Source organism: Capsicum annuum, chromosome 1 (genome assembly GCF_002878395.1).
Source record: "Capsicum annuum cultivar UCD-10X-F1 chromosome 1, UCD10Xv1.1, whole genome shotgun sequence".
In the NCBI taxonomy this organism is placed as follows: domain Eukaryota; kingdom Viridiplantae; phylum Streptophyta; class Magnoliopsida; order Solanales; family Solanaceae; genus Capsicum; species Capsicum annuum.
The window spans coordinates 182,324,766-182,342,887 of record NC_061111.1 but is presented as its reverse complement, the minus strand read 5'-3'; the positions used below and the strand labels follow the sequence as shown (position 1 = coordinate 182,342,887).

At 38.2% G+C, this 18,122-nt stretch overlaps 1 protein-coding gene across 4 annotated transcripts; it reads left to right on the top strand.

Annotated features, from left to right (window-relative positions):
• The first annotated feature begins 13,352 nt into the window (after window positions 1-13,352).
• LOC107842480 (superoxide dismutase [Cu-Zn]) lies at window positions 13,353-17,799 on the top strand. 4 transcript variants are annotated; one of them, NM_001398340.1, is made up of 8 exons: window positions 13,543-13,614; window positions 14,826-14,937; window positions 15,017-15,118; window positions 15,205-15,300; window positions 15,646-15,677; window positions 15,758-15,833; window positions 17,153-17,206; window positions 17,464-17,698. In NM_001398340.1, the coding sequence occupies exons 2-8, from the start codon at window positions 14,862-14,864 to the stop codon at window positions 17,484-17,486; spliced, it is 459 nt and encodes a 152-aa protein (NP_001385269.1). In that variant the 5' UTR covers window positions 13,543-13,614; window positions 14,826-14,861; the 3' UTR covers window positions 17,487-17,698. The 4 variants fall into 4 exon arrangements, with proteins under 4 accessions (XP_047263856.1, NP_001385269.1, NP_001385268.1 ...); NM_001398339.1 differs by having other exon boundaries at window positions 13,546-13,614; window positions 14,849-14,937; window positions 17,464-17,799; XM_047407739.1 differs by lacking the exon at window positions 13,543-13,614 and adding an exon at window positions 13,622-13,728 and having other exon boundaries at window positions 14,849-14,937; window positions 17,464-17,799.
• The last annotated feature ends 323 nt before the right edge of the window (window positions 17,800-18,122 follow it).

Sequence of the window (18,122 nt, the reverse complement as noted above, 5' to 3'; positions counted from 1 at the left end):
TCACCAGTTTCTATAATGCTAGGCAAACCCACTGCCCCAATAGCCATTTCACCCCTCCAAACTCCACTAATGTCCTTACTGAGGAAATGAGAAGTAATCTGACAGCTTCACTGTAAGATTCTAAACTTTTCTTGGCCCTTAAATCATTCAAGTCTCTCAAAGCTCCTGGGTCGGATGGACTTCATTCTTTTTTTTCAAAAAATTCTGGGTTGGGATTGGCCAAAAAACAACAACTTTTTACAAGGAGGTATTCTCTAGAAATACCATGCCTTCTGATAGCAATGCCACCCTTCTTTGCCTCATTCTAAAATGCACGAATGCCATCTTCTTGAAGAACTTTGACCTATAAGCTTGTGTAATACCAGTTATTAATTAGTGACTAAAATTTCAATAGAATTAAGCCTTATATACTTACCATCATAGGTCCCAATCAAGATATATTCCTAGCTAATAGAAGAGTTGTTGACCATGCCATCATCATTAACGAGTACATAACTCACTTATGCAAGATAAAAGGCAAATCCTCCAACATAATCCTTAAGACACCTAGAAAAAGCTTTTGACAAAATTCAATGTTCTTTCATCAAGAACCCTCTTTAGTCCTTTGGTTTTTCTCAAAACCTCACCATGATCATCATGTCTTGTGTTACTACCACCTCCATTCCTGCCCTAGTAAATGGAAGGAAAACTCCCTTCTTTAAACCATCTAGGGGGATCAGGCAAGGGGATCCCATGTCCCCTACCTGTTCATCATGTGCGTGGAAAGACTCTCAAGGGGAATTGAATTCAAAGTCCATGCCAAAATTTGGACCCCCATCAGTATCTCTACAGGTGGACCTAAAATTTCCCACCTCTTTTTTGCTGATGATCTAAGTCTGCTTGCTAAAGTAAATGCTCCCAACTGTCACACCATTGTTAACATTCACAAGACCTTCAGCTACTTTTCTAGAAAACCATAAATCATACCAAGTCTAAAGTGGTGTTCTCTAAGAATTATACCACTGCTAATTCTTCTATGTGCTATCAGATTCTCAACGTTCAGCCAAGTACCAGCTTTGGGAAATACCTTGGCGACTCTATCTTTACTAAAAAAAACCCAAGAACAGTGACTTCCAATTTATCCTGGACAATATGAATGTCAGGTTAGTTTGGTGGAAAACTAAATTCCTTAACATGACTAGGAGGACTGTTCTTACCAAATCTACCCTGAGTAGAATCCCTACCCATATCATGCATTATGTTAAGAACTCTAGCAAAATCAATGAGTCTATTAATAATATCCAAAGAAACTTTATATGGGGTAGATGCGCTGAGAAGAAGAAGCTTCATCTCCTTAGCGAGGAAGTTCTGACCAACACCAAGGCCAAAGGTGGTATTGGGCTTCACAAAAGTGAATTGAGAAATAGGGCCTCTAGGGACAAGTTCTTCTCTCTAAATACTACATCCCCACTAGAGAACCCCCTGGCAAAAAAGGGGCCTCTAGAACCTGGAAAAATATTCGTAAAGGATTGAAAAACGAACTAAATTCATCAGGTGGAGAATAGGTAAAGGAAAAAAGGTCAATTTCCTTGAATATACCTTTATTCCCCACCTTGGAAACCTCAGAAGTATCATCCATAGACCCTTGAATAGCAAGGAGTACAACACAACCATTAGTGATCTTTCATCAATGGGACTTGGGACTTCTCCAGACTTTCCATAGAGCTCTCCTCTACCATCAAAAACATGATTCTCATTATCCATTTTATCTAAAACTGTAATGAGAAAAACAAACCCATTTGGGACCATACAACCAATGATGTCTTCAGCACTGGGAGCATGTACTCCTATCTTAAAAATACTGACCAAGGCGAGGCCCAAGGGAAAGACTTTAATCTCGTATGGAAAGCTCATACCGCTAACAAGATTAAAACTTTTTTACGGCTTCTCATGCATAATAGATTATCCACTAATAGCTACCTCCACCATATTGGCATCAATGTACCTCTCCAATTCCAAATCTATAATAAGTATAAGAAAAACATCTGTCAAATCTTCTTTCAGTATCAGAATGCCTCACTTTTTAGAGCACCCTAGTAGAAGAAAGGTTGTTGTATGTCTTGGCTTTGCGATCCGTCAAGCTGGACAAGGTGTATACACTGGGTTATTTTATGACAATTAGATTGGTTATGGTAGTATGGATTTTACTTTGCATTCATCCTTACATGTGCATTGCCTATCACCAGTATCCCTTAGATTTATCAGCCTTATGAGGGGTTGCATAGGTATAGGTGATGAGTATTGCTTGTTGTGTGTTGTGTGCTGATTGGACTTTTTGGGTATGACGCTCGGTTTAGGTATTATTTGTCTGGACTAGCCGATTACTATATTATAGTTATTATGATTAGTTCATGACATGTTTATTATTAGACTGATACTAAGATTGGAGGTATAATTCTAATCCTTTCTCTTTTACGGTTATTTTACTATGGATAATCATCTCATGTATAGATGTATGGATTAGGGATCTTGATTATGTTAGCACTAGTCCTTACTATGATTAGGAGGCCTTAAGATGCTAGTATGACAACCTTAGGTTGTACCCTTAAGATAGTCTTGTATATATATATATGTGTGTGTGTGTATGTATAACTATCGTGTTACCATATATTAGCCCTTTCTTCATTCATTTGAGTTGTGTATCCATTCTTTTACCTTGTATACTACTATACACATCTTTCTGCGGCTCTTTATTTGTATATTGGCCAACGATATATGATATAGTTATTAGGCTCCTGAGTATGGCTAGGATGGTATAGTTAATTCTTATTGCCTAATTAGTTTTATTATGTTAGTTTCCTAGACATTTGGGTATAGTTTATAGTCCTTCTTGTTTGTTATTTATATTTGCATTATCTTTGGAGCTCAATCGGTAGTTGCCTACTGATTAACACTTGTTTGGTAACCATACTACACTTCTGCAGCCTGCAGATCATAGTACGGTTTCTCCTTGTTATTGTGTGCATCATGCAGAGTATCTATGGTTCGGAACTTAAGGTGAGCTCTCCCTCTTATATACTAGACTAATCTCTATGTTGTATTTAGAGATGGGTTGTACCTATATATTTATTTAATGCTTCATTTGTAATCTTATCGTTATGTTAGAAGCTATTATATTCATTCCATGACACAAAAACAACAATGGAAGGCACAAAACACACACCAAAATCAGTCCACAAGTTCAAGAACCCGAGGACCTATTTGAAAACCACTCTCAGATTCACAATAAGAAAAAGAAAGAGATGATAACAAGGTGTTTAACACCTATTTTCCAGCCAACCAAACTATATTAACAACACATAAAATGAAGAACAAGAAGAACAACAACTCCGGGTACAAGAACACCCCAAGGCTGAGAGTAGGCAATATGAACAACACAATAATATTACAAGAAAGTAAAGGATAAATAGTGAGACCAAGATCATTACAATGTTAAGAACCAAGTGTATTTCAGCACTAACCCCTAATGAATGTAATAATCAAAACCACACTCTTACGGTAACCGCCAAGGGAATCAACTCACCTCAAGATCCACTATTTCCAAGCAAAGAATAATATTAGCTTTTCCAAACCCTAAACTATAATGGCTATTCCAATCCCTAACTAAGAACTACACTAAGGTGTTCTACTCTCAAGAGAGAGGATTTTCAATGTTTTAAAATATCATTCTTCATAAACTAATGGGAAAAGACCTAAAAGAGACTATATATAGTATATTACAAAAGAAAGAAAAAAATAACTCTAATGCCCTTAATGAGGTAAGGTGGCCATAGAGTGTTATTTAGATAAATCTAAATGACCAAAATGCCCTCAAGGCTAACCAAAGTGCCCTTAATAAAGGAAACCAAAATCGTGAACCCCTAAGTGTGGCCCAAACCCGAGAGTCTTCAAGTCTTCAAGCCTCCAAGCAATCTTCCACACTTGGGTGTTTTTAATGGCATGCTCAAGATGGCCCTCCAAGCATGATCCCGGGCCCTTCATGCGACCAAAGCTTGACTCTTCACGTAGTGACTTTGAATGATGTCATCGAAAGCTAAGGTGTCCATTTGACTTGTATCATTCCACCAGATTTTGGGACTGCCTTATATATTTTAGTCTTTTATTATAATTATTCCGCTATCTTTATTCATTTATCTTGGTAGTCCGTTACTAGTAATTCCAGACTACGAGTTGGCTTACCTACTGGTGGGTTATAATAGGCGTCATCATGACCTGAAAAATTAGGTCGTGACAAAATGGTATTAGAGTCAGGATTACCGATGTGTTGGTACAAGAACTAAGTGTCTAGTAGAGTCCTACGGATCAGTGCGAGACTTCCATAATCTATCTTTAGAAGGCTATAAGGCATTTTTAGAAAATTTTATTCTTGACTCTTTATCGTGTGTTCATATCCCTATGAGCCTCAAGTACATTCTTTAATTCTATTCTGTCCCAAATGAATGATGTGAGGTTATCGATAAATACGAACTTGACTTTGACATACATTTCCAGAGCTTCAGCATAACATCAAACTAAAGAGTCAGGGATAGATGTCAAAGACCTTCAATGTCAGTCAGAGGATTCGGGGCCAACTCAAGCTCCGGTGGAGCTCATGATTGCTTCAGTCTTTTGAAATTCAATATTAGGATGCCAAGTCTTTTTGTAGATACCTCACAGCATCAGGTTCTTCGAGCAATTCTCAGGTTAAATTTGGGTTTGTTGGTGTTCAGCAGGATTTATTATCGGTTTCAGAGTAGAGATTAGGTTTCTTGAGTGGATCAGAAGTATTTCTATGCAATATTTTTCGAGCAAGATATGGTGTGTTGATTTGTTAGAGGATTAGCTCTACCACTTCATTTGGTGTCGGAGCATTTGATATCAGCTGAGTCTTCTTTCTCTCAGGTTATTGACCAAGTAAGGGCCACAAAGGGAGAATGTATTAAGACTTATGGAGTTGGTGGTAAGAGGTTATGTCATTATTATGATGCTACTGATATTCCATCTGGGAATAAGGATCCTCCCGACAAAGGTAAGATTTACTTACAGCCTATCGATTTTCCATAACTTGCATCTCAGACTAGGGGTAGTTCTCAGATCAGTTATCATAATCGCAGTGGTTAGAGTTCTTATTAGGACTTATAGAGTATTTGATATGGGTCTTTAGGCCATGGTGTCCATTCAGGATCAAAGGGTGAAGTACCTCAGAGTATTTCAGGAGTTTGTCATAGTTGTGGTGAGATTGGCTATTGGTCTAGGAAGTGCCTCATACGTGAGTTGGTTGCTCATACAAGTTGGCATGTGGCCCCCGCCAGCCTAGAGCTCTTGAGGGATGTTATGGAGTGCCCTTAACGTCAGTCTGTCAGCCACTTAGGGTCAGCTCGTATTTCTTGCCAGGTTAGGGCTTCAGGGTTTGCTGCGACTGCAGAGACATTGTTCATTAATCCAAAGAGTGTCCTTAATATAGAATCATTAGTTTTTTAGCTCATCCAGATTCGTCTTATAGTATTTTGGCCCCCTCGATTAGAGGTAGTGCACTTAATTCCTCAGTTGATAATTCAGGCGCTCAGTCCGAGTTTGGACCCACCCAAATTTATTCTTTCTCACGCACGTTAGGTGTGTGACTTTGAATTCCACCATGATAGATGCTCTCTTTATTTTCTGTCTTTACCCTTTTATTTGAGTGTTTTGGGGTTTTCATACCCGTCGATGATTGTACCTTGGTAGATTTATATTAGGTGTTGTGTGCCTTGATATAGAGTTCATGATTATATGACTTCCCCTTGTAGATAATTTCTTTTAGTAGTGTATAAAGTGAATTAGTTTTGGTATTTCCTTGTGGGTGTAGCATTTGAGTTCAATTCTCATTTACCTGGGCATATTGGCCTTCTTATAGCCCTAGAGTGGTACTTGATATTGATTTTCATTTTTGATACCACCTATTCCTGATACTGATGTTTCTATTATTGTTGTTATTATTATCATTGTTTGATGTTTATCGATCCTCACTTGGGGGATGGCTAGGATAAAGTTATCTAGATAGAATTCCATTCCTCACGATTATTATTCATTGGATTGGGCGGTTAGCTTAGTTGAATGATTTCTCTCTTATAGCGAGGCGAGGTTGGTTGTTTTCTCTCTTGTTAGCGAGGGTCAATCGGTTGTTGAGTAGGCTATCAAAGAGAATGTAGGGTGGTCTTCTACGATTCTAGAGTTGGATATTCAGTTTCATTTTTTATTTCTGAGTTTGAGGTTCTAGGGCTTGCCTTCTGGTTTATTGAGATTCTAGTACTAGTTTCCCTTTTCTCTATATATAGCCTGTCTTCTAGGTTAACCAGTTTGGGATTCGCTCTTTTGATTTGTCTAGTTCATCACCGGTAGTGGCCTTGATGTTGATGTCGAGAGGTCTTGGATACACCTTTCAGGTTTGTTGGGTTCGTCTCCTGGTGATAGATTTAATCTTAGTATCAATGCAGAGTGGGGTACTCTGTTCTTGCTGTGATGTAGTTCTTGTGTTAATGGAATTATAGCAGATGGAGATAGGTGATATTTTCTGTGATCGCTTCTTAAGTTGGCAATTTAGATATTCTTTCCCTAGATGAAGTATTGGATTGACCAGTTTTTGGTTAAATTTGCATTTCTTCAAGTTATTAGAGTTTTGACTATTACTAATATAGTTTGCAACCGTGGTGAGTTATTGGGTATGCGTTGGTAGTTCATGCCCTCAAGTAAATATAGAGTGGACTGCTTGAGCTTTCAGTAGGTGATATATCCTCCATTACGGTTTTGTTCTTCAGTTGCGTTCTGATTTCAGCTCTGGCATGATCTAGTAGGATATGTCTGACTCATATAGTAAGGTAAATTTGGGTATTTAGCCTTAGTTCAGACTTATGGGCTCAATTGTAATTGACGTCTTGGACTGGCGACTTGGAGGTTATGATAGATTTGGAGTGTGGATGCTTGCCCATTTGCAGGGTAGTTTTTCATAGTTGAGATCATGTGATTCAGCTTTAGTCTTGTGATTTCATCTTGGAGTTGTAGAGCTTGGGTGCATCTTTCGTGTTTAGATTTATCTTAGCTAGGGTTTTATCTATTGGCTAGATAAGCATACTTTGCGTCTACCTATTCAGTCTTTTTCAGTTAGGATTGATTGGAATCGTTAGATATTTAGATGATAGTCCATTGGCATGGTATTGATTTCTTCAGTCTTGACCTTGATTTTTAGTTTTTCACCAAAATTTTGGGATAATCTACTCAGCAAGAGTAGTAGTTAGATTTAACATGGCTTCATGCTTGTTTGATGAAACATCCTGATATGGATCGTTCTATGGTAAGTGTGTGTGCTTCAGACTTCGTTTGTCAGTTTTGAAGGTCATTTGGACTAGTTGTAGCAGTGGCATTGATTGCAGACCTTGATTATCTCCATTTGTGTGTTCAAGTAACGTCTTATGTGTTTATTCTCATGCTTGCAATTATGGATTCTCAGTAGATCAACTTCAGTCCTTCGAGGTTAGTGTCATGGAGTTGTACGGACAGGACTCAAGAGACTTTCTACTTGGTTTGAAGTATATATCAGGTTGGGAAAGGCAAAGAAAAGAATATATTTGGGTGTTGAAGTTAGTTGCATGAGTCATACCTTGGTGTGCCTTTGGATTGGATGAGTCTTCGATTGGTTGTGCTGGTATCAGTGTATCGTGGTTCAAATTTGCGTGTATTACCCTTTCTAGGTTTAGTTGGAGGCCAATTGGTGGTTGAGATTAAGTTTTAGTTGTTTGAGAAGTGAAGTGAGGAAGTTGGTTGGAAAAGGGATACCTATGGCAAAATCCCTTGGATGTGTTATCTCTTTTTAGAGGCTATCTAGGAAGTCGTGATCAAAGCATGCGGGCCTAGTACCTCATCCCTTCGAGCTTTTATTATCTTTCTATCCATTGACTTTTACGGCTGAAAGTTCTTTTAGTAGTGGATATTGTAATGATACTATAGTTCATTCCCTTGACTTGCGTGCATTTCTAGTATTTTAAGCCTTCACAGAGCAGCTACAAGTCATTTATTACTAGACGGAACTGTTAATTTGGTTATCAGATAGTTCGTTTGGGTTTTAGGCTCATTTTCCTATTTTGGAGCTTTTGTTGTTTAGGATCTGGTCTCGACCCAAAACTCCTAGAAGATGACCTCATATGAGAATTCTGACAGTGTACATATGATATTTCCCTATTCCTTCCTCCGATTGAGATATCCCCTATTTCTCCCAACTGGGGGGAGGGTTATAAACTCATTTGGGTTTAGACGGACTCCTTAGTTTCTATACAGAAGCTGCACAATGGCTGGGCTTGAGGATCCACATTCCAACTATTATATTTTTTTCTTTTATCAAATATAATCACTACTCTTATTTCTTACTTGACCATTAAATTCTTCTTTAAAAAAAGGATTCGAACAACAAAACAAATCCAGGGCAACTTTTCAAATCTATTATGACATAGCCACGAGGCGCTCAACAGATCCTTTAACCTTTTTAAAACCTTTTTGGGCTTTAAATTGATCCAAAAATGAGTTCGAAGGGTGGGGGTTTTCTTCGAGGCTTGAAAAATGGAATAGATAAGGCCCCACAAGTTTGAAATTCATCGTTGGGGAATTCACATGAAAGGAAATAAGGATTTCATCAAAAAAAGGTTGCGTGGAAGAGAATACTATATTGTCGCAGCAAGTGCTTGAGAATAAGTCCATTGTTCTTGTTACAGTAAGTACTGCACTTGAATTAACTCTTTTATCAATAGAAGTTCTTAGTGGAATTTTGACACGACCCGAACCAAGGCCTAGTCGTGTTGATGCCTCAAGCCCAACCGGGATTGAAGACCATCCCCAATACCCAACCATAGCAACCCTACACCCAATGTTGGATGAATTTCGAATATATATATATATATATGTAACATAACAAAATGGAGCAATCATAAATAAAATACAATCAATCGATATCTGCCCCAATACCAATGCCAAGGCTGACACCATTGCCGACACCACCCATACCAACCCAAAGTAGTCCCACAAAGACTCTATTCAAAAGTAAAACAATTTCCCATTGAGACATGCCCCCGACCATAGCCAAAACCAAAGTCTAAGAAATAACAAAAGTATATAGAGAAGTCCATAACATGAAATTGACCCTTCCGGAGTATGGAAGCTCACCACTTCAATCTGACACAAGCTGTTCCCGAATCCAATCACTGAGCAGGTGGAGTAGTATGGACGGTTCCTACATTGCGTAGGGATACAGCGCCCGAAGACGGGTTAGCGGGTGAATGCTAGCATGCACTCAGGATAAGGATAAAATAATGCAAACATTTGAAACCAAGTAAGCAACCATGTGCAAGCACAACCATACATATACATATATAATCCATGCCGGGGAAGGGAATTGGGTTTAGCCTGTCTTTAAAACCATTAATCTGGGTATGTGTTGCTTAACTGTCCTAGAACCACCCGCGGGCTATATGGGTCCAGTGTTACCCCCTGAACGGGCCCCAATGCGTATAGCCACACAAACCGGAGATATCATAGAGGAAGGGGATTTTCGTGTACCCTTCACCCTCCATAATACATATATACAGGTATAACTTAGGGGATTTCCGTGTACCCCACAAGTATATGGTCGCCATGACCAATCCTCATGTCGGCAAACATGAGTTTTCGGTGTCCGTCCATTAGACTCACACCTTCACAGTTAGCTATCACATCCCACCATTATTGCCCAATTAAAACCATTAGCACACAGTCAAACCACCAATTACATATATTATTAACCAAGGTTATAAGAAATGGTATCGTCATACCGACTATAGCTTGCAGGCAATGTCCTTAGCCAATCACTTAGGAAATTTCCATGTACCCCGTAGACTCCGTTATAAAAGTCACTTGGGGTATTTTCGTGTACCCCACAAGGTTTTAAATCAAATCCATGGCCACCAAAGCCTTACCATTTAGCCATTAAAATCATCTAACCAATTTAGGTTCCATTACCATATTATACTATACAAAGTTTTCAATAAAAGTCCAATTATTTAGTAACAGCATTCTCATAGGAATTTTAACAAGCATGTTAAGGGCATATAGTTTTCAAAACCAAAACCAAGTCCAATTGACCATTCCCATGCAGCCACATGTACAAACCACCATTATAATATGAAAACAATAAGTAAAAACATGGGAAAACATAAATCAACCATTAATAACCATAAACCCCAACATATAATTCAAAACCAAACAATACCCATAATTAAATCATGAAAATCATTCATTAAAACATGAATTTAGTTGAACTAACAATGAGGGAGGAGTAGCATGCCCTAGATACCAAAGTAGATGGAGAGAATCACCCTTGAAAGCCCCAATTGATATGCTTCATGAAAACCCTAAGTGTTTTTGACCTTGAAGATTTGGGAGTGTTTGAGAGTCTATTTGATGTGTTTTTTATAGCTAATAAAATAATGCCTAAGGAAGTTATAAGACGTAGGTTTTAAGTTGCGCAAAAGGGAAAATATCCACAATACCCTCAATTTAAAAACTGAAAAATGTGCGCAGGAGTGTACGACTTCCCCCCTAGACTCGATACACAACATACGAGTGGTACCCACCACTCATATCCTAGACAGAATAGTGGACATCACACACTGTCCACCACACAACTCTCTTTGCCCAAATCGTACCCATAGCATACGAGTAGTACCCATAAACCGTAACCAAGACAGAATCAAAAGAGGTTGACACTGTCTAACCTACTAATTGGACCTTACCACTCGTACCATCTCTAGACGAATCGTATGGAGTCTAGTCGTACCTACGACAGTGAATGACCTACCACACACTGATTATCATACGATCAAGACCCACTAAACTGTACCCTATCATACGACCAAGACCCCCTAAACCATACCCTATCATACGATAAGTACCCCCAATCGTATAATGTCCAGAAGGTCATACTCAAGAAAATCTCTAGAGATCAAAACCCAGGGTGTTTCAAATTTCCTTTGCTATTCTTGGTAAGCTATCTGTAGAAGATGTTGATGCAATGATAAAATAAATATTATAATTTTATTTAAAATCAAGAAAACTCATAACTAAACTTAGTTATGGAAGGCAAAAATTAAGTATCAACAGTCATGACCTATTGTAAACGGACTCTTGTCCATGTACCAAACTTCAGACATCAAGTGTCTGCGAATCTTATATCAACCAGTCCTGTGGAGGTCTTCAGATATCGATACATTCTATAATAATGGCAGATATCACAACAATCACAACCACGATGATAATAGAATAACACTTGTAAATATCTAACAAGCTTTCATACAAGTTCATTGTATGCGATTAACACTTAGGATATCAAACAATCATACACTTTTCTTGAACATGCATCGTACAAGCAATACTAAGAGTTAATTATCATGCACATATAACATAAAATTGGATTTCAACTACATTAAAACCATTACCTACAATTTACACGTATAACATGTGGGTTATGACTTATGACCCACTCCAACCATTCATCCTAACAATTAGGTACATTATTGATTTTCCATCACTCTGGTTACCAACATAGCTTCTTTTGAATCCATAACTATTAACCACCCTTAACAAAAGCATTTAATTAGGTTTAAACCAAATTTCGAGTACAACATCATCATTAATCATACAAGGATGAACAACAACAATAAAGTAACACATAATTTCATAATCAAATTCATTATCTCAAATAATAGCAATTTTCCCTTAAATTAATTGAGTTTTTATCCGTTTAATCCATCCAAACCCCGTGCGCGAAGACCTAAGCATGCAATCTCCCATTGATTTATGTCATATTTGTACTTTCTAGCTCAAGTCTAAACTACTCAATTAAACCTAGCCTACATGGACGTCAGATAGCTACTATGGAGGCATAAATGCGCGTTTATGGCTTCGCGAAGATGAATTCTGCCCTGAAATATAGCGGAAAACCATTGGTTTTACCACATGAATGCGAAAATCCCTCCTCTCCATTATACTCAAGACATGAGGTAATCCTAAGAAGGTTTTTAAATGAACCTCGTCCTTTTTACAACTGAAGAAGAGAAAAAAATATATAATATTGCACCTAGGGTTGTTGGTCGCGTCATCCCGCTATAGCGGCTAGCTAGTCGTTATGGCAATGTCGTTATAGCGCGAGTAGGATGACGTCAGCTCGATCCAAAATTTCAAATTCCAAAATTTTTAGTTGTGACGTCCCACACTATTTAAGATCGAATTTTCAAAACTTTCTACAACCCGTACTCATAATAAGGTGTTTTTTAATAACAATGGAACAGGTTATTACACGTACGTTCCCTGTCTGCTTCAACTCCCTGAGTTTGCATCTTTCCTCGTACAAGACATGAATTGGGAAGAACTGACGCTTGAACTCGACCTTAAATTGATCCGACATATTAATAGTACATAGACCCATCTCAACATCTGCCACCTTCCATCTCCACCACAACATGAAAGTCCATAATACAACACAACGGTGTTGATCTTGGCTTTATCGGCCTTTACTTTCCCGTGCTTGAAATAATTTTCCAATTGCCAAAGAAAGATCTCTACCTTATGTTCATCACAAACCCTTATGAACTCTAGTAGATTATGAACCTCGATCTTAGCTCCCTCATTACAGGGATATTTGTGGCTGCTTCAGTCACGCAATCGTTAACCTGCTCCTCGAGTGCTTTCACCTTTGCTTTCGTAACATAGATAACGCTCAATATTTCCATGAATCTGCGCTCTAAGGTAGTAATGGTTTACCTTAACTCTATCTCGACATGCATACACCCCTCCAAGCTATTTCAGATTTTCTCAATCTCTTCAAGAGTGTGCCCCTCAAGAACGTTAAGGGTCCCATCCATTTTCCTCAAATGTTGGACAGAGATATCAATGACGTTTATCCCTACATTAACCTTTATGAGTCACTCCTTACCAAGCGAGCCGTTCTCGAGCAGGACATCTACTTCTTTTTTACTCCTCTCTATGGTAGATAGCTCTTGAGATGTAAGCTCATCACTTGACACGACTTCAGACAATGCTTCCTTGCTCTTATTGGTGACATTCTTCGTCATGTTACAGACCTCCTTTGCTCCTCTCCGCAACACTTGACAACTTGCTCACATTTTTACACCATGTACTCACGATCTTCTCATGTAAGCCTTCCATATGGACAACTTTATACCACATGGCATGATTATGTGGTAGGTCATCACACGTGATATCTCCAATTCTGAACAAAAACCAGATAGGTGCCTTGTTTGAACTTAGAAGTTGCGTTCTAGATAGTTCTAAACGGGTGAATTGAACGTAGAGGGGCAAGGCGCGTAGAGGTAGTTGGCAAAAGGAATACGACGCTAACCATACACTAGCCGGCCACCTACCAACCCCTCAACATGTCAGTCATATCTCCCAATAATAAAAGCAGGCAGAGATTTCACCCTTTATTTGGCAATTACTATTAACCAGCTTCTCGTTATCAGCACACTATCTCTCTCTCTCTCTCTCTCTCTCTCTCTCTAGCCAAACAAGGGGTACCCTGAGGTAATTCATTTTTTCCCGATTCCTCTTCTTCACAAGTTCTGCATCAGTATTTTACAATAGGATCTTGTTCTATATATATATTCGATTTATGCGACTATCCGATGTTGTATCACGGTGATTTTTGAGTATTCATTTGATTTGTTTTCGCTTGATTCTCACGCGGTACCATATCATTAGTCTAGATCTGGATTTGGTCTTGAATTAACTTTTGATTTAGCAGATCTAGACCTCTCTTGTACTTTCTATTTTGACTCTGTCGTGTCTGCCTTTTGAGCTTACTTTTATGCTGATTGTTTAGTAAACATTAAGATTTAAACCTTACGGGATCAATCTTTTAGGTTCTTAGGAAGATAAAGAAAGAGTCAATCTTTTAGGTTCTTAGGATGTCATCTTCACCTTGCTAAGATTCGTCTGCCGATTCAAGATTTCAACCTTATGGGTTAAATCTTTAGGTTCTTAGCACAACTCGTAGTATTTTTAAAGTTGTGGGTTCACTTGTTGCAATTTTTATGGACTTTTGCCCATAAATTTATGGTTTGCCTTTTTAATTAGTCGTGTGTATGATCACGTCCTGCTAAAGTAGATGTTTACTGTCTTTCTTTTATGGCGCTTGGATTAGAAAGCAGTTCCCTTTCTGTTTTATGTGAGTATTTCTTTTGGGACACCGTTTTTTGGTTTGCATTTTTTTTTTTTTGGGTGGGGTGTGGAAAACTTGAGGATTTGGGAATGTTTGGGTCAAAGATACGATGTCTAGTGTTTCAAAACAAAATTTGTTTTATTTCTAAAAACAACACAGTTTGGGCTTGTTTGGAAAACTAAAGAATTGTTTCTTTGTTCTTTCAAACAAACATGACCAAGTTTTTTTGCCCCCCCCCCCCCCCTTAAATATCCAAGCTTATACTGTTGAGATGAAGAAATGGAATGCCTCCCTTTAAATATCCAAGCTTATATTGTTGAGATGAAGAAATGGAATGCCTAGCGTTTGGATGTCAATTTATGTGATTGACTAGTTTCCGAGATGAACTATGTATTGCCTGGCTTGTGACTGAAAGTCTTGTTTTATGTTTCTAACTGCTTGGCTAATTGCGATTTTCTATTTATAAATTCAAACTTGTATAAGGAAATGTTGTCTATCATCTTATGAGGTGAGCTGCATATTAAATTATTAATGTGCTTCGTATTGGTTCTTATATGTCTTGTCTTGATAACAGACTCTTATATCATAATTTTCTAGATCACATACAAAAATGGTGAAGGCTGTCGCCGTCCTTAGCAGCAGTGAATGTGTTAGTGGCACCATCCTCTTCAGTCAAGATGGAGATGGTAATTTACTTTAATGATGGTAAACTTGTTTATTCATGCATTTATCATGGATGACCTCTAATCGATGTAATGCATACAGCTCCAACCACAGTTACCGGAAATGTCTCTGGCCTAAAACCTGGACTTCATGGCTTCCATGTACATGCCCTTGGTGATACCACAAATGGCTGCATGTCAACAGGTGACTTTATCTACTTGAGACAGGGACATAGAAATGACTCTTGGATTGTTTCTTTCATTTTGAATTTCTTCTTTGTTAACTTGCAGGACCACATTACAATCCTGCTGGTAAGGAACATGGTGCTCCTGAAGATGAGAACCGTCATGCTGGTGATCTTGGTAACATCACAGTTGGAGAAGATGGTTAGTGTTCCTTGTTTAATTCTTGAACTTTGCCTGGTTGTTGCTTTCCTTATTTTATTTCAAATCAAATGTCTGCAATTTAAAGATTTCAATTATCTTCTATGCCTAGTGTACTTTGGTTTGGCATGGTGTATAGTGGTGATCCCACTGCCTTTTGGAAAAAAAAAAAATTCTGTTGCAGTAAAGGTTTACCCATAGTTGTATTGTCTTGAAACACAATTATTTTGCTCAATGAAGCCAAAATTGATTTCAAAGAGGTTATTGCCTGCCCTCTCTTTCTCTCCTCGCATAATTTGAAATTAGTTAGCATCGCTAACGGTGTTAAATCATTGCAAAAAATTTCAGGTACTGCTTCTTTTACTATTACCGACGAGCAGGTAAATTATTTGTTGAACTCTAAGCTTTAATCTTGCCCTATACTTGATCATGAACTAATTTGCAACCTGAATTTTAAAAGATTCCTCTCACTGGTCCACAATCCATCATTGGAAGAGCTGTAGTTGTTCATGCTGATCCTGATGATCTTGGAAAGGGTTAGTTTCTCTACTCCAGTAACTAAACTTATGATGAGCCGAGTACGGCATGCTTTTATTTAATACAACAGAATGTGAAAGACGAAAGAGGATAAGAAGTAAGAGATAAAATACATATAACCTTGACACTCAACTTTTTATTTTAGTTTGCGGCCAACAACATTCCATTATGTCCATAGTGCTTGACATATAGTTTTAACTAAGCTTTCACTTCACCGCTGGTCCAAGGAGTATAGAAACCATATTTCCATTTCATGTGTGTTCTTTTAGGAGAGTCAATTTGGAAGATTCAGTATATTAATTGAAAATATTACGGATCTCAGAAGTAGGAAGTCCAGATGTGATTGTTTGCGTCATAGGTTAAGAAGTCCAGATTTGATTGTTCATGTCATATGTTCTCGGTTAAATTTGTTGTAAATGATGAAGTTCATTCAATTAAGACTCTGGGCAAAGTGGAAGAGAAAGGGGATCTAATCTGTTTAGTCAAACCATGAACTCACCGGCAAGGATCCACTATTTTCTTTAACACATCTTCGCGGCATCCGTAAGGTCTCATCTTTATCTTCCTTCAATGGATTTGCCATTCTCTGTATATTGAGCAGAAAATAACACCAGGTAATTGCTGTCTCGAAATTCAAGTGGGAAGGGAAGTGTGCAGTCCTGTATGATGGTAAATCTCCTTGAAGAATTAGGATGTGATCTCTATATACACACCCTCTAGGAATGAATAGGTGTTAAATTGTTTTTTTGATTGCCGATGTTGAATGTAAATTGATTTTAGCCCGAAATAGGGATGTGTGATTGATTGAAAGAAAGGTGGATTGAAAGAACTAATGAGAAGAATATATTACAAAGATAAGCTTTTGAGTGCTCTTTTTGCTTACTGTTTAGTCATTGCGAGGCCTTTGGTTTATCCATCTAAAATTACTATTAAATCCTTCGGGGTTGAGGCTGGATTAAGACCTATAGGTTATCCTTTTAATGTGTGTGCTCGGAGTGGTTGGACTGCAAGAAGGATGTTCCTTATTTTGCAGATCGCGAGGCCGCAAATGCAAATATTTGAAGACGATGATCTGCATTAGCAAGTATCAATTTGTTTCCTACCATAGAAGGTAGGGAAGTGGACTATAGTTGCAGTAAATATAGTGGGCATACAATGATATTATGAGATTAGGATAAAGAAACCTGGTGCCTGGTGTAGGAACATCAAAACTACGGAATAAAAGGAGGACAGGATTGGAATATAAATTCTTTTAAACACATATTTGAAACCCTCTATCACGTAATCTGGCATAAAATTTGTTTTCCTGCTGTTTTAGGTGGACATGAGCTCAGCAAAACCACTGGAAACGCTGGCGGAAGGGTTGCTTGTGGTAAGTACTAATTGTCTTCCGTTGTTTACATTCTGGGACTAGATTTGTTGTTTTTGTGACTGATCTGCTTTTCGTCATTTTAACAGTGGAGGTTAGCTATAGTCATTAGTTCAATCTCTCTGTGGTTCTCTTTCAATTGATTCTTTAGGCTAATTGTTTCAAGTGAAAATAGAAACATGCAAGATTCTTTTGCGTTCATATCTAAGTATGTCCATAATTATGTTTGTAGTAACATGTCGTATTGTCCCTCTTGTCAGGTATTATCGGCCTCCAGGGTTAATTACTCCCGTGCGGTGAAGATTTAGCAGCTAGTGGAAGGGTGTGTTGGAATAAAGTTTCATTGGAGCGGCTGAGCCTATCTATATTTTTATCATGTGATGCCTTCTGTATTAGGGTGAACCAACCATACATGATTATAGCGCTGTTTTTCAGTGTGTACTAGTTCTTGTGGACAATCATTAACTGTAATAAAACGTAGTCCGTTAGCATTGCTGTTTTCTGTGTGGTCATTTCAATTGCATGGCTTCAAAACAAGACAATTCATGGGGCCTGCAATATTTAAATGGTATCATACTCTGTTGGTTGGCGTGAAATGAGTTAAGATGGCAAATGGTAATATACGCGGAGAGTTCAGCTCTTTGACAGTTTGTATTTTAACTGCTTCTCAGCTGGTTTCCACCATCTACTGATGAGACAGCTGGTTAAAACCATAACAAAAATTTGTCGTCGTGGCTTGCTAGAATTTAATTGAATTTGCGTAAGAAGGCGCCTCTTTTCCACTTACTGCTGTAGCCTCCAGTGAAATCGACCTATTCCAGTTTCCATGTGTCGAAAAACTATTCCTCAGGTTTTTTCCTTGCTTAAGCTGTAAACCCACTATGTTGCTTTTTGGGCTTCGACTGGACTCGTGCCTGAT

What these genes read in the sequence shown, in the direction of transcription:
- LOC107842480 (XM_047407739.1), top strand. Translation starts at nt 13,703, where the DNA reads ATGCGACTATCCGATGTTGTATCACG. An exon ending in CATCACAGTTGGAGAAGATG is followed by an intron (nt 15,301 to 15,645) that starts GTTAGTGTTCCT and finishes AAAAAATTTCAG; the next exon opens with GTACTGCTTCTTTTACTATT. An exon ending in TGGCGGAAGGGTTGCTTGTG is followed by an intron (nt 17,207 to 17,463) that starts GTAAGTACTAAT and finishes CCCTCTTGTCAG; the next exon opens with GTATTATCGGCCTCCAGGGT.